Source organism: Ambystoma mexicanum, chromosome 11 (genome assembly GCF_040938575.1).
Source record: "Ambystoma mexicanum isolate Mex_15411 chromosome 11, UKY_AmexF1_1, whole genome shotgun sequence".
In the NCBI taxonomy this organism is placed as follows: Eukaryota; Metazoa; Chordata; class Amphibia; order Caudata; family Ambystomatidae; genus Ambystoma; species Ambystoma mexicanum.
Genome location: NC_090934.1, coordinates 948,937,281 through 948,953,658, shown reverse-complemented (window position 1 = coordinate 948,953,658; position 16,378 = coordinate 948,937,281). Strand labels below are relative to the sequence as shown.

The following is a 16,378-nucleotide window of genomic DNA, read 5'->3' as shown; positions in this document are numbered from 1 at the left end:
TGTTTCAAGGGCAAGGACTTGACCTGAGATAATACATTGCATGTTTTTCCTAAACCTCACTGGCCTACGAGAGACTGCACTAAAACAGCACAGCTGTGTCTGCGTAATTTTTAAAAACCTGACTTGTCTCTCAGTAATGGGGTCTGCAACTGGTTCAACAGTTTCCGTACAACATTTGTAAAGTTGAGCAGTCAGCGCCATGAATACATTGCTAATCTGCCTGACCAAAGCAAATTATTTCATGTGAGAACATGTCACCTAAAATGACACTTTCTGAAACCCATTGGTGAATCCTGTGTTTCAGTTGACTAAGATTCAAAGTTTTATGGCTGTCTTCGGTTTGCACAGCAACTACCGATTTAACATTTGCTCCCTGTGAACGATGTTTGCAAAGGGAGAGCATCTGCCAGGCTTCAATAATGGCTCTGAAGTTATTTTCCTGCTTGGCCTCAGGTTGCCCTGACTTACAGAACGCCCCTATGACATCAGGCAGGGCGAGGACTAGGACAATGGGTGGTTGAGACAGTAGCTTTCAGACAACCACAGATATGTAATCTGTGGTCATTCTCTGATTTGTAACTTGTTGGTATTACATCAGCGTTTTTATAAGTGAATCCTCAACCAGCATTTTGATATCCTTTTAATTCTAACCTTCTTCCACAAAAAAGTCTGAGGCTAATTCCCATGCTGTTGAGGTTCTCACTGCAATGTTGGTAGCAAGGTCAGAATTAAACAATTCAGATAAACATTTGTGTTTAATGGCAGTACAACATTCTGCTGATTTGGGTAAACCAAGGGTGATGGTGACAGACCTGTTTCGTTTCCCTTCTTTGTGGGAGCATTGGGGTGTCGGGTGGTGCTGAGCTTGCGCCTGGGTGATGTACCGCTTTAGTTGTATGCATGTGTTCTCTGCTGCAGGCTTGCCCATTCGATCGTGCCTAGAGCACTCTGGTTTCCAGGTGACAGACACTGTTCACGGTACAGTATGAAACCTCAAAGTCGCACAGTATCTACATATTTCTTATGTTCATTCTGTCTTTCCTAATTTGGAAGATGTTTTTCAATGGTGTGCTATATCTTTAGGTAGTCAGTGGTGCAATTGGTGCCAGTGCTTTTATGAAACTTACACAGTAACTAAATCACAACCTCTAATAATGGTCACTTTAAATTCCGACACCTAATGTGACTCAAGGCAGTTGTTGCTTGATCAGTTCATATGGAGAGCATGCACTGTCCTGCCATTTAACAAAACTTTCTGATTGTAAGACAATGACATCCTTGGTATAACGTCCATAGGTTACATTAAAAATCAAAATAAAACGAAACCTTACATCATGAAATATAAACATGCCGGATTTATAGAAGCCTGTAAAAACCCATGGTCTTCAACATTTAAAAAAAAAAAATTCATGGGACTTTAAAAAATGGTTGACTCTAAGAGTGGCTTGGCTCATGCATTTGTTTTCAGCGTCATGGTGGCCACTTCCAATGGCACCTCTACTTAAAGAGAACCATAGTAATTCAATAAAAGATTCTCTACAGTATAAAAGGGTTCCTCAGTATAGTGGTCCACTATTAGAAGGCCATGTTTATATTGACTTTCTTGTACATCTCTAATGAGTGACATTTTCTCCTGCAGCAGCCCACAGTGCTTTTCTTAAGCAGAGCAGCAGATAAATATTTTGGGTGAAGAAAATATCATGCCTAAAAATGTGCAAGTCATTCAATTTTCTGGAAGTCATACTTGAAGTTGTGAAAAATAAATTGGCAGCCAATAGTTTGGTAAGACCAGTGCAATTCTCCTGCCTTTTCTTTCTATGTCTGTGGACATCGGCAAAGTAGCAATTGGATATGTAAAAGCCCAAATCTCGCTAAAGGGAGTGGAGAGAAGAAAAGGAAAAATATCATTAGCATGTTTAAATACACTTAGTACACTGCAGTTTAAACTTGCTGGCTCCTATTTTTGGACAGGATTTCGTTGCTTTCTCTGGCCTTACAGATGTCCAATAAAGGCTCACGTAAAGCACTGGTTTGAGTCTTGTGATGGAATTAGTACAATATTCACTTGAACTGATAAAGTGGGCTGATAAAAAGTACCTAGTAGTCTTTTGCATGACCATCAGCCAGTATGTTATCGCAAAGAGACAATTTCATGGGTAAAGTTGAGTACCCATATCATGTATTTGTTTCTTGTAGAGAAGAAACCTTATGATGCATAGTTAAACCCCTCCACCCCTTTTGCTAAAGGGGCATCACCACAAATATGTCAACAAGTAAAGTGTGTGCCACTTGTTTTTAATTCCCCTCTGGATTTAGATTGGGCTGCAACGAAGGTTACTAGTTACTGTGTAAAGCAAAGGATCACATGGCACCCTGTACAACTGACATTCTATAAGAAATGTTTTAATTATACTTCCAATATCCATACTATTTTGTTCCCATCTGAATATTTTACTTAACCTAAACGGAATATGCAAGACAATGTATCAACTTCCATACGTCACCTGTGTAATATATTTTGTGCATGTGAAAATGGAGAGTGAGTGGTGATGGGGTGGGGTTTTAATCACAACATTCTGAGTAGGTTTACATAAGCAACTATCCCTTGCAGCATGACTCTCTGTAGCGGTTATTGGCACTACTTCTGCTAGATAAGGAATCTTGGCCCTACTCAAAAGATTATATACCCAGTTTTGTTTGTTCACTTTTCTCCCCCATTCATATCTGTTAATGAAAGTGTGTGCCATGGAGTTCTGCAAATTAGTTCAAAATGCACAGCAGCAATTTTGTCAGTGTATTTTACATGAGCACAATGTTAGAACACGCATGGTGTAAATGCAAGTTCACATTCCGTGGCACAATTTGCATAATTTACCAAACCAGTGGGGGAAAACATCAGAGACGTGGTTACTACCTAGTTACATTGGGGTTCAAATATAACTTTGATGAAGGGTTCTAATTTGATTTCGCCAGTGTGGGAAGTTGGAACCCACACTACTCAAGAATATGCCTCGATTCCTTACCTAATCTAAAGTGCAGGCATGTTTGTGGCTTTTTGAAGCTAGTGAACTATGCGCATGTCTATCCCAGCCCCTTCCAATATCCTTATACCATTTCTTTCCATACAGACTTAGTAGCGAAGCAGTTTGAGTGAATGGCTTTACATACAGCTTAATGCGACTGACATCGCTGTCTATCGGCTCTGAGGTGTCAAAAATCACATGCCACCATGGAATCAAGACAATATTATGAATATGGATTAAGTATGATGCGCAGTGTAAATGGTTAGACATTATAAAGTGCATTGCATATTGCACCAGATAAAGTCGGTAGAATGAACATGGGCAAATTAGCATGGTATTGCGTTACATTCCCTTCTTTGCGCGAAGGACCGCAACAGTGTCAGTAACAAATGCACGCATGAAGTCACAAACTTGACTGATAAATTAATTTTGACCTGTTTCTAAAAAATAGCAACCTTTTTGTATTTGTCAAGGAAGACCAAGGTAATTCTTTAATTTGGGCACCGGACAAATGAAATGGCGACATCCAGACCACTCTTTTCACAAAATGGGGACTCTGGCTAGTTTGGCGCAGGTGGAACAAAGGGTCCTGGATTGTTGATAGAAAGCCAGTTTGTTGCATTGAAAGAGGACCGTGCTTGTGAACAGCTTGATGTGTCACACAGAGCACCTTAAATCTGACGTTGCATGCCAGATGGCCAATGCAGAAAAGAACTTCAGATGTGAGCCCCGCAGAAATGCAACAATAGCCGAATGGCAGCATTTTGAAGTTATCGTAACTAATAAATAAGGTATTGTTGCAATCAGGGATACATTCTTGGTATACTCCAGATGTGCCAGGACTGAGGAAATATTGCTTGGACAATATGCAGGCGGGAAGAATGAGGAAGGTAAAGATTTTTCTAACTATTAAAGAAACACCTTGTTCATTGCTAGATCAACCACTATTTTAAATCCGAAATTGTTCTCGAGTGTTTTAGGCGAGTGCTAGTATTTTGTGTTGAAAGTTAGGAAAAACAACTCCTGTGTCTTCCTATGTAAGATCACAATGTCTCTTTTTTCCTCTGTTATAATATGGGGCTTGCACATGCCACCATTTAACCAATTCATATAATTTACTAGGTGGGTTTAGCAGAAGGTGGTCATGATGGAGAAGAGCTATGTAGGGTTAGGAGTGAGGAGGATTGGAATTCTTATGCAATTTCTTCATCAAAGCTGTAATTCACATCTGAAGAAAAGGTTGAGGTTCAAGGTATTTTTACAGTATTGCAAGTGTCTCTTGTTCCCGTCTCCTTGAGTGGCAGTTGTAGCCTTCAAGACTAAGGACCTGGTTTATATTATTTCCTGGTTCACCAGGAGTGCGTTGCCAATGATTCTTCAGATTCTCTCACAGTGGCAGGTATTGTGTCAGGAATTTACCTCAGTCAGTCCTCATCTCGGGATACAATTCATTTTCCCTGTCCAGGACAGTTTGATAATCGCCAGTTGAATCCCCCCTGGCTGTTTAGGCTACCATCTTGTCAATAATTGGCATAACGAATGATTGAACTTGGTTCCCCCAAACCTTCAGTCATGGTTACTCTGGCATATTCCTAAAGATTCATAGCCCGGTCTATCCCTTTAGGGGTTACGGCAGCCACATGACCAGGAATGGTATTACTCGAGCAGAATAGGCTGATTTCGTCCAGGTTCTCCTATCTCAGGCTGAGTTAATGTGTGCATAGTGCCAAGGAATTTAGATGCATCTTGGAACCTTCCTGCCCCCATTAGATATGGGGCAAAGACCGTCTGTATGCTTCCATTTTCATTGAATTTGTAAAGCGAAACTTTCACCTCAGGGTAATCTTGGCACTAAGAAAAACAGACATTGCATAACTGGAACCATAAAAGTGTAGGGTTTAAATTTAATTCATTCCTAAAGGATAATTGATTCAAGATGGCAAATTTTTAGTGGAACCCTGCTGCAAAATCAGGCATTCGGTACTGCAAAAGAATGGCCACCAGTAGTAGGAAAATTGAGGCGATATTTTAGCCACAATTCTGTAGGGAGACTTTCTCTTGGAGAGACTGTTGTGTGCACAAAACCTTGTGAAAGACACAGGGAAATTGTCATTATGCTTCTAACAGGCAGTCAGTGAAGATTTGAGTTGGTTGGGGGATACATGTTGGAATCTGGAGAGCTTCATTGGACAATCTGTCGGTACATTCTGAGACCATATTTATACAATGTATTTTTAGACTTTCCAAGTAAAGGGGCATTGCAGTAGATGAGCCAAGATGAAGCAGTTGACGAGTCACTTGATCACTGAAGTTGATAATGAAGTGATGGCTAATTTCTCTTAGCTGATGTTGGGGAAAAATAAATCTTTGGTATTGAGAATTTGGGTATTCAGAGTTAAATCGGCCAATGTTCATACCTGTATTTCTTACCAGCTTTGTGTGGCAATCAAGGCCCCAAGTATTAACTAGTCTGCTTGGCAACAAAGTAATTTTTGTTGCTGTTCCGTTTTTTTTATTTTTTTTATTTATGCACATCCAGAAGCCGTATAAATTTGGTGGGCAAACAAGAGTCAAAAGCAGAGTGCAAATTTCACTGCACAGGTCGAACACTGGAGGGGGAGGGTATTCAAATGGTGAAAGGGCCACAGTGTGTGCCCAGTCTTTGATGCATTACTGAATCCATTTAGACAATCCTGCCTTGTATACCCACCTGGTGTAGACGCATTATTAGGGCTAACGACCTACTAAAATTTGCCATCTCCTACTGACTGGCTTTCCTATCAGTACTGACTCTGTCCCCATTCCTGGATAAAACCCTGCTTGAAAAGCATGGTCTAATCCTGCAGTTGGATGGCAATTTCTAACATTTCCCCAATGTAGGGCAGCTGAGAGATCAGCCAAATGGACTGCCATCAGCAGATCAAAGGACGATTTCTTTAAAATGGTCTTCACAACCAATTTTCAGCTTCTTTGGCACGTAGTTAGCAAATGATGGGGCTCCTCATTGATTGTATGCAAAATGTTTTTAAGATTGTTAAATACCCATTTTGTGTGCATCCATCTGCCTTTGTCGCTAACGGAAAGATTACTTCACTCTGGTCACGTAGCAGTTTATATTCTCGCTTCAAAATGAGAATGTACCACTGAATGATGCACAACCTGTATTTGCTGCATACACGTTTCTTCAGTAAGATCATTCTGCAGGGGTATAGGTTGGAAATGGAAACTGTATGGCAGCAACCCGGGTTTAAAATATAAACTTGCAAGCATAAAGTCACTCCCCCATTTCAGTCCAATAGGTAGATATCTATTCCAGTGGTTTAGCATACCATGGTAGTCAAGGGTCATTCCAGAACCCTTTTTGGCAGTCTCCACGGCACAACCTTTTGATTTTGCTCTCTTCCTTTCCCCACCCCCCTTCACATTTTTCCCATATTTCCCATAGGTTTGATGGGTTAGATATTGGATGGATGTTTGGTACTTTTGCATACGTTGCAAATTATGTACTGATAGGCTAGCGGAAATAAAACTCAGGGAAAGCGGTCTGCACCTTCCTTCCTTCCTGTCTGTCCTTTGCTGGCTGTCATTTTTTTGTCCCTTGTTTGAAATCTGTTCCTTCTCTCGTTAATAGATGTCTTGTAATAAAGGGGAAACCAAACAAGCTCAAAAGGAAAACTTCTTTCAAGTAAGTATTTCTTGGTGTTGGCAAATACTATTGCATCAGTGTATTCTTAAAGCCGCTTTGTTTTTCCTCCAAATTAATGCTTTTGAAAATACTGTATTCATAGTTTTAAATAAGCATTGGCAATGCCAACAGTTTTGGCTTTTGTGTAGACATGGGAAAGGCATTTGTTAGGCACTACTGCCGTAGTGGTAATAAATGATCATTGATGGTAGCGGCTGCAAAATGGTGACCTGGGCATACAATGGCAACGCCTCACAAATGCTTAGTACATATACACAAGCCAAAACTGTTGGCTTGTTCGTACTTCCTGGCAGCTATACTTTCTCCTTATGTTGACATTCTCACTCCATTTTCTCTGGAGCAGTGCTATATTCCACTAAGTCCCCAGAAAAGGATAAGCCATTAAAGTAGTTTCTTCAAACTGAGCTGTTGTCTTTTTTGCAGAAGCTTATTTGGGGAGGAGGACATGCTATGCAACATTGGGGCTGTCTCCCCGCAACCAGCACCTCTGGTCCCCCTAAAGAATAGCTTCATAAAAGTATTGCATTTCAGTCTTGCCCACATGTCCAAGGACTTTAGTTCCTACGGACACATACTTTATTTCATGCGTGAAGCGCACACATTACATATATAACAAGCAAACATTGTAAATTATAGCAGCTTTTCAACAGATACAAAGCTCATTTTACTTTCAACCTTTTCAACTTTAGAACAGGGACATTCTAGTAACATCATGTGAAAGCTGTAAAAGTGATTTTATTGAAGAGGCCAATTGACTTTCTGCACACAGCATAAAATATGTACAAACAAAAATACCCAAATAGTGTTCCCTTCTGGGGATTCTCCTGCTTCTAAGCAATGTAATTGTTAGCATTCTATGTTCTGTCTTCATAAGTTTAACATGCTGAGTCTGTCCTGCTGGAATTTGAACCTGAGACTGCAAGTTAAACATACATAACCGCAACAGGCGCTCATCTCAGTTACTGCTTTTAGTGTGCGAGCGAATGCATGCGCACCCATTTATGCTTTTAGGGCATATTTCATATAAGACTAGGTTCATAAAACCGATGTGCCTTTATGTTTTTGGTACCTCCATGTTTAGGAGAATTTTATGTTTCTGTGCCGATTCCATTAACCTTAGAGACCCCCAGCCCTTTGCTGGAATCTGGTATCCTTTGTAACCTCCTGAGTGAGTTGGACTTCTTGCCACTCACTCATGCCCTTTCCCTCCAACTAAGATTATGTGTTCCTTATGTTTTCATGGAGTCTGTATGTTTCCATAGGCACCTGCTCTGTGACACCCAAGACCCTTTGTACAGTGCCACTGAAGAGCCCCTTGTTTAAATACATTTTCTTGTGTGAACTAGTTCCCAGGAATATTGGGACCATTTTTGTCTTACTTACGACGGGCTCCTCGCAGCCAGGGCGAGTACAGCGTCTCCAGTGGCTTCGACCACAAGCCTACACTCAGGATCTTTGAAGAAGAGGAAGTCGGACCATCTGGACAAACTCTTGGAGAAGACCCAGAACGATGCGTCGAGAGCAGGCCCTTCGTCGAGGTTTCTGACGAGGGGGATGATGAAGGGGACGACGAGCAGACCAACGAGGAGCATCAGGGTGCAGAGGGCCTGGAGGACCAACCTAGGCTGCAATCGCCTTCTCCGTCGCCACAGCCACCTCAGCATCCACCTGGAGATATTAGACATTCTCACTGCCTTGCATACTCTATGCTCGGAGATCCGAACGAGGATGCCTATTGCACCGACGGCCCCTCCCACGGCGCCGGTACCAACCAGGGAACCACCAGTCAAGAAGAGGAGAGTTCACCCTCCGCCTCCTTGCCACCCCTCGCCTCCCTCTGCCCCCACCAAGGGATGAGACGGATCCTGACACATCGACGAGGGGCACTGGCACGGATCTCCCATCTCTTCCCAGATCTTCACCACCCGACGAGATAGACTTGTTCCACGCCTTGATCTCCAGGGCCTCTGAGCTATTCCAGCTTGTCCGTGAAAAGAGGAAAGTAGGTTTTCTATACCAGTGCCGCGAGGTGAAGAGGAAGACCATACTTTTGATCCCACTATTGGATGACATTTGGGACGAGGGGTTGTCCCTCATGAAGAACCCTTCCTCGGCCCCGGCGAAGAGGGTGCTGGACTCTGCGCCCAAGTGCTTGCGGTCCCAACCGTCTCCGGACTCTTGTTGTTTCGGCAGCAGCCAAGAAGTCGTCTTCGGGCTCCTCCTCCTCTCCCCCGGACAGTGAGGGGAAGAAGTTGGATGCCATGGGGCGAAGAGTTATCACGTCGGCAGCGACTACCATCAAGGCCGCTAACGCTCTCGCCATTGTGGCGCGTTATGACCGGGAGCTTTGGTTCAAGATCGCTCCCATCCTGGACGACATTCCCAACGACAAGAGGGCGGAAGCTTTAGAGATTCTACAGTAAGGCGAGGTGGTATCGGACCACGCCATTACGGTGGCCAGACATCACCGGGGTTCCGCCAATTGGGCAACAGCGTTAACATTCGTCGGCCAGGCTGGCTGAGGGCCACTCATTTTCGCCCTCATTTTCGCCAGGATGTTCAGTCGAAGGTGTTGGACATGCCCTATGACGGGGACAATTTGTTCGGGAAGACCGTGGATGAGTCTCTTCAAGCCATCAAGGCGGACATGGAGACAGCTCGTGCCTTGGGTATGCTTCAACAGCGACGGCCGTCCTTTCGGACTTCTGGCGGAAAATCCCAAGGTTCTTCCAAAGGAGTCGGTGAGGAGCTTCGTCCTACCGTCAGCCCTCCAGCTTTTCGGCGCAGGAGATCTACAGGGGCCGTGCCAAATCTGGAGGACGACGTCGCCAAGGTCCCCAAGGAGGCGCGTCGACGTCAAAACAGGATTGAACCGGCTGGCGCGTCAGACCCCCACCCATGTACCCCGGTGGGATGCCGGCTGGCGAACTTCATCAGCGTGTGAAAGACCATCCCCACCGACTGCTGGGTGCTGGACGCTCTCGCCCAAACACACCTTGGAATTTCAACGGAAGTGTCCCCATATACCACCAGAGGCCCGGCAGGAAAACCACGTCCCTCAGCTGCTGCTGATAGAGCTGCGTGATAGAGCTCGTGATAGAGCTCGTCCCAAAGAGGCTTCCGGGCTCCGGTGTACTCTCGTTACTTCCTCGTAAAAGAGTACTGGCAGATCGAGGCTCATCCTAGACCTCTGTCATCTGAACAAGTACATCAAGTCCCGGATGGTGACTCTTCAGCACGTACTAGGACAGCTAGAAGAGGGGAACCTTCTGTCATCGCTGGACTTGGAAGATGCTTACTTTCACATCCCCCATCCGCAAGGGTCACTGCAAGTTTCTGCGCTTCATGGTTCAGGGGCAACATTACCAGTTCAAGGCCCTTTCTTTCGGATTGAAGTCGGCCCCAAGGGTTGGCGCCAAGGGTTTTCACCAAGTGCCAGGCGCTGGTGGTGGCGCAGCTGCGTCTACGAGGGGTCCACATATATAACCTTACCTGGACGACTGGCTCATCCGGGCAAACACAAAGGACATCGCCGTCGAACACACGGCGAGGACTGTCCGACTCCTGATGGATCTGGGGTTCTCGGTGAACTATGCAAAGTCCTGTTTGACTCCATCGCAGGACACGCAGTTTCTGGGATCCCGACTCAACAGTGTTGTGCCTGGCGTCTCAGTCGGAGGAAAGGATAGCGGCCATTTTGGGCAGGGTGCAACGACTGTTGGCACTGAAGGTCGCCACAGGGAGATCCATCAAGTCTCTGCTCGGCATGATGTCGTCATGCATCTACCTCATCCGGCTAAGCAGGCTGCGGATGCGTCCACTACAGGAGTTCCTCGACGACTGTTGGATACAAGTGTCTGGAAGCTTCCAGAACAAGATCAAGCTCGACGAGAGCTTCCGTCGAGCGATAGTGGTGGGGAATCCACTCACATTTGTCCGGAGGTGCAGATTTCCAGACCCCACCGCACCAGGAGACGGTCACGATGGACGCTTCTCTGGAAGGTTGGGGAGCTCATACCGGCAGTCTTCACGCAAGAGGCCTGTGGCTACCGTAGAAGACATTGCACATCGTGCTGGAGCTGCAGGCAGTGTTCTGGGCCCTCAAGTCCTTCCTGCCGTCCCTCAAGGGCAAGGTGGTGCGAGTCTTCACCAACAATACTACCACAATTTTTTACATTAGAAAGCAGAGGGGCACCGGATCCCCGGCGCTCTCCAAAGTGGCGCAGGACCTATGGCACTGGGCCGCTGCCCAGGGGATGTTCCTCATCCTGTTTCATCTGGCAGGAGTGAAGAACACCGTTGCCGACTCTCTCAGCAGGGAGCTGCACTCTTGCCACGAGTGGGAGCTGCGGCAGGACCAAGTGGATCACCTGATCCGCAGATGGGGCAATCCCCAGATTGATCTGTTTGCGACGGCGATGAACACCAAGTGCTGGAAGTTTGCCAGCAGGTTTCCCCAGACAGGGAGCATGGGGGACACATTCTTTCCCCTGGGATGGCCTGTTTCTGTATGCGTTCCCTCCGTTACCGTTGCTTCTTCGACTAGTCCATCAACTCAGACCCTCGTCGCACCGGCGTGGCCAAGACAGATATGGTACCTAGACTTTCTGGACATGTCAGCGTCTCCTCCAGTCAAACTTCCGGTGGTCGCAGATCTTCTCACTAGGGAAGGAGGCGTGATTCTGCACTACGACCCAGGATCGCTGAACCCGAAGGCCTGGCTCCTGCAGCCCTAGAGTTTGTAGGCTACGATCTCCCAGCGGATTGCAAGGAGGTGCTTGCCAAGGCCAGAGCTTCATCTACTCAAACGCTACAGGCACAAGTGGAAGAGGTTCGCTGTTTGGTGCCGTAAGCAGAAGATCAACCCTCTACGTGTCACTGCTCCGCAGGTGCTTCCGTATTTGCTGTTGGCCAAGGCAGGACTGACCCATGCTTTTATCAAAGTTCATCTGGAGGCTATTTCCCCTCTACGCATGATCTCCAGGATGATCATCCTTATGGTCACATTGATTGGTCAAGGAGTTTGTCAAAGGACTATTTTGCTTGTTCCCGCTGGTGAAGGCTCTGGCCCCGCGTGGGGGCTCAATGTGGTGCTTACTAGGCTCATGGGTCCTCCGTTCGAGCCTATGCATTCGGCGCCACTGAAACTTTTGTCGTGGAAAACAGCTTTTCTTGTGGCCATCACCTCCGCACGACGAGTGGAAGAGATCCAGGCCCTCTCTTGTAAACCACCTTATTTGACATTCCACGAGACGAGGGTAGTGCTACGGACACACCCCTCCTTCATGCCCAAAGTGCCGTCAGACTTTCATCTAAACAAGCCCTTGGTGTTACCTGTGTTCTTCCTGACGCTGGCTGAGATGACTTTGCACTCCCTGGATGTGGCTAGAGCGCTGAAGTTCTATGTGGACTACACAAAGTTTCTGGAAGACGTTGCAAGCAACATTTTGTGAACTTTGGCCATGTGAACCATGGGAAGGCCCTCTCCAAGGCTTCCATTTCCAGGTGGCTCTCCGGCTGCATCACCCATTGTCACCGGTTGGCAAACCGACCGTTGCCTGGCCGTCCGAGAGCTCATTCGACCAGAGCAATCGCTGCAACTACGGCGTTCCTGTCTGGTGTGTCCCTGCTTGACATCTGCAGGGCTGCTACATGGAGGTTGACGTACACCTTCACGAAGTTCTACTGCGTCGACAGGGATTCCAGGGAGGAGTCCAGAGTCGGCCAAATAGTGCTGCACAACCTGATTGCTTGAAGGTGAGCCTGGTGAGGAGGTAAGAGATGCTTAATGTTGAGCCTTGCCACCTCCCGTGGTTGTGCATGTGTGTACTGCTTTGTGTGTATTCATGAGCATGTGAATCCATGCCAGACCCCATGCTGGAGAACAGTTACAGGTAAGTAACTTGTTCCATTCTTATACTTTTAAATCTATAAACCTTTATAGTCCTTCAGCTGGTTAGTTTGAGGAGTTTAGTTTGTGAAGCATTGCCTTTTAAGGACAGCAGATACTATGGTTGCGGCAGTGAGTGCTTTTCTTTCACTTGGTTAGAGACTAGTTAGGAGAAGTTGTCACAACACAGTCCTCTACTTGTACAACGTAACTCTTAACAGTTTGCAGTTATGGGAACATTTCTTCTTAGCACATTTTTCTGTTTGCCAACTAAACACAACCAACCATTTCTTAGACTATATTCTAGGGCTTTGAAACTGTTTTATTTATAATACACATGCACTCCAGTGTTTGACAGATAAATATAAACCCCAATGCCAAACTGACCATGGGTATCACAAACTAAAGAAAGGTTGTTGAATAAGGCCAAGACATCTGTACAGTGTGTTTGAAGGGTACCTTGGTTCCAGCTACCTTGCTTGCATCAGCTTGAATCCTTATGACAAATAACACATGGTGCAAAATAAACAGCATCTGCAATCTGTTAATCATTAAGTCCAAATGTAAATATATCGTGTATTTGAGTCTTGCTCACTAATTTTATTGTAATGATTTCTCAAGAGAGTAAACATTTTTCCTGAAACACACTATTCAGTGTATTGTTTTATTAAATTTTATATAGCGCTTCACATTAAAACAACGAGTACATTAGAAGCAATAAGTACAAGACTTCTTGAGTCAAATGATCAAGAACATTATGTAGAACAATTTGCTGAGATCATTGGATTAAAAACATGGATAAGGGAAAAGCACTAGGGAAGTATTCAGGAACTGTCAGGGGGATGAGGAAGGTGGGATTTTAAGGAGGAGCGGAAATAAGAGTAAGAGGAGATGGAGCGGATATGAAGAGGTAGAGAGTTCCAATGTAGAGGGGCAAGGAGCTGGAAGGGGCACGGGGTGAGGGAGGTACAGTGAGAAGGAAGTGGTCAGCACAACGGGGGGGGGCGAGAGGGAGAGTAGAAAGAGAGGAGGGAGGAAAGGTAGGGAGGGGCAAGATTATAAAGAGATTAAGCACAAGATATAGGAAGTTGAATTTAAGTTGCGAGTGAAAGGAAAGCCAACCAAGAGAGGAACGCAAAGAGGAGATAGTCATGAGAGAGGGAGCAGAGAGTGCGGATTGCAGAGTGGTAGAGGGATTTTAGGGGGGCAAGATGAGAGGCAGGGAGGCCAAAAAGGAGAGCAGAACAGTAGAAACGACGTGAGAAGATAAGGGAAGAAATTAAGAGTTTGGTGGCATGGAAGGTGAGGGAGGATCAGATTTAGTGAATATTGTAGAGGTGGTAGCGACAAGCACGGGAGGTCAGATATGGCGAGTACAGGAGAGGTTGGAGTCGAAGTGGAAGCCTAGATTGCGGGCAGAGGCAGAAATGGGGAGATGAGCAGGGGGGGTGGAGAGGATAAAAGGAGGGGTAGAGGGAGGAGGAAGGGTGTTTGCAGAAAGAAATTTCCCTTTTGTCAGTGTTTAAGGTGGGAGGACATCCAGTTTTTGATAGCAGTAAGACAGAATGAGAGTTTGAGGTGGATGTCAGGAAGGAAGAGAAGGAGAGGAAAAGCTGGTTGTCATCGGCGTAGAAATGGTAAGAGATACCAAAGGAAGAGATAATTGGGGCGAGAAAGGAGGTGTAAAGCGAGAAGAGGAAAGGGCCAAGCACAGAGAGCTTGGGGAACGCCAAAGTCAAGGGAGTGGGTAGGGGGGAGCGGCCACTTCAAGAGACGGCAAAGGAGCATTGTTCATTGGAACAGATGTCAGCAGTGAAGCAAAACCTTTGGTCTGAACATTTCTAGAATAGCATATTTGTTCAATTAGCTAGTGTTTTCTGGAAACCTAATTGCCATTTTGTTTGTAAAAGTGCACATTGAACTATGGTCTACCCTGTGATTTCTGTCTTCCTTGGACTGTTCAGCTCCTTCTTGACTTGCAAACCTCATTTGTATCTGCATTTAATCTGTTTCCTACTCTCTACAGGGTGCAGAAGCCATGGTGATGGAAAGTGTTATGTTTGCCATTCTAGCTGAGCGATCTCTTGGTCCAAAGTTGTATGGAATCTTTCCTCAGGGTCGTCTAGAGCAGTTCATTCCGGTGAGACATATATGTGCTACTGTGACAGTAACGTCAAGGTTGAGGATGTTGTGAATTAAAATGTTTGTGTAATTTCTTAAGTTGTGATTTACAGTGCAGAATTTGATACTGTGACAGCATGTTTTGTAGGTATTAATAGTTTAGTATTGTAAGTGTTAGGCCTCAAAATGATAAACCAAAGCTTAATCTGATGATAAATGCTTTGGTGAAATGTGTGTCACCCCCATGTAAATATGAGCTCACTATAATCACTATTGAAACTGTACGCAACCCCTGCAGCAGGAGAGCCGCCTCTGCGCTGGCATACATGTTTAGCTGGTACCAAAGTATGTAATTTAATCCTGTTTTATGATTGAGATGATGGTATGATACAAGGAATGACAAAACAGTACCCTCTAATAACCCCTGAGCAAGCCTCTCTGCCGGACTGTCACAATTTATAACATGCACTGTACACCATGTTCAAACTGTGTAATAAAGATTAAGTAACTGAAGCGGATTAGCTCAATTCATGTATTAACCGCTTAGGAGAATAGGGCACCAGACCACTGTATTTAAATTCTGAAAACTAAGAGTTCAGACAGTTTAAAAATAGTTAATTCAATGCTATATGGGAAAGAGCTCAAACCAGGTCTCCCACCTTTGGAGCCCTGGAACATTGTGGCAAATGGAACATTATGAGCTGCCTGACGGGAAGCATTCTGAGTTGTCATCTGTTAAGAATTGGTGAGGCAGGGGGCGTGGCCAGCATGAGAGCGATAAGGACGTGAGTCCCGAGAGCTCTCTGGCCGCCCGCGATATCCTGCTCAAACATCCTCTTGGACGGAACGCACTCGCCTGAGATTGCACCTGCTGCTGAGCATACGGGCACGGCACGCCTAGGTGAAAAATCTGCTCTCGGTCTCCATATCCGCAGGGGAAGCTGACGCCAGCGGAGAGCGAGGAAGAGACCGCCAAAATGGCTGCCGCGGGCTGCCCTCGCTGACACTCGGAAACGCAGAGGGGGGACTCTGAGGTACTCGCCCACGTCTGGAAGCTACCCATCGGAGGCACAAGGCGGCACAGCAGACCTACATCGGCCCGGGAAACACAGGGCGCTCTGCGACTGACTGGGCTGGCATTGCAGCGGCCACGGGTGGCTGCCGCGGATGGCTGCGGGCACACAGCAGGAGGGGGCACGGACCACTGCAGTAGCGCAAGGTAGGACAAGCGCTTTGGCACTGAGCGAATCCTGTGACCTCCTTCCTGAGCTGGGCTCGGGGCCCGGAAGATTTCCTTTCTTTCCCGCCCCTCCTCCTGACATACAGGAGCGCCACGGAGGACGGTTCCTTGCCCTGGTGGTGGCCGCGCCTCTTCTGCAACCGACACTGGGGAGGGAGGAGGCGGCGGACATTGCTTACAGGGGCACTGTGAGGAGCCCGGAGTGCCGATGCCCAGGGATTACATTACCAATACTGGGGCTGCAGAGAGCACTGCGCCTGTGAGGCTATCCCCCACTGAACTGTTGGTGTATTGAAGAGCGGCACATTTCTGATGCCCAACCCAGAGGGCCAATGACTCCACCGGGCCCCAAGGCAATTTGATGTTGCACACGTGGGAGGACCAGTGCCCCGCCATAG

At 46.2% G+C, this 16,378-nt stretch overlaps 1 protein-coding gene across 1 annotated transcript in view; it reads left to right on the top strand.

Annotated features, from left to right (window-relative positions):
* Positions 1-16,378, top strand: part of LOC138503959 (choline kinase alpha-like) — a 233,403-nt gene that overhangs the window by 25,053 nt on the left and 191,972 nt on the right. The window contains exons 3-4 of the mRNA XM_069624094.1: positions 6,655-6,708; positions 14,646-14,759. Coding sequence (XP_069480195.1) covers positions 6,655-6,708; positions 14,646-14,759 — 168 coding nt within the window. The remainder of the gene's footprint in view (positions 1-6,654; positions 6,709-14,645; positions 14,760-16,378) is intronic.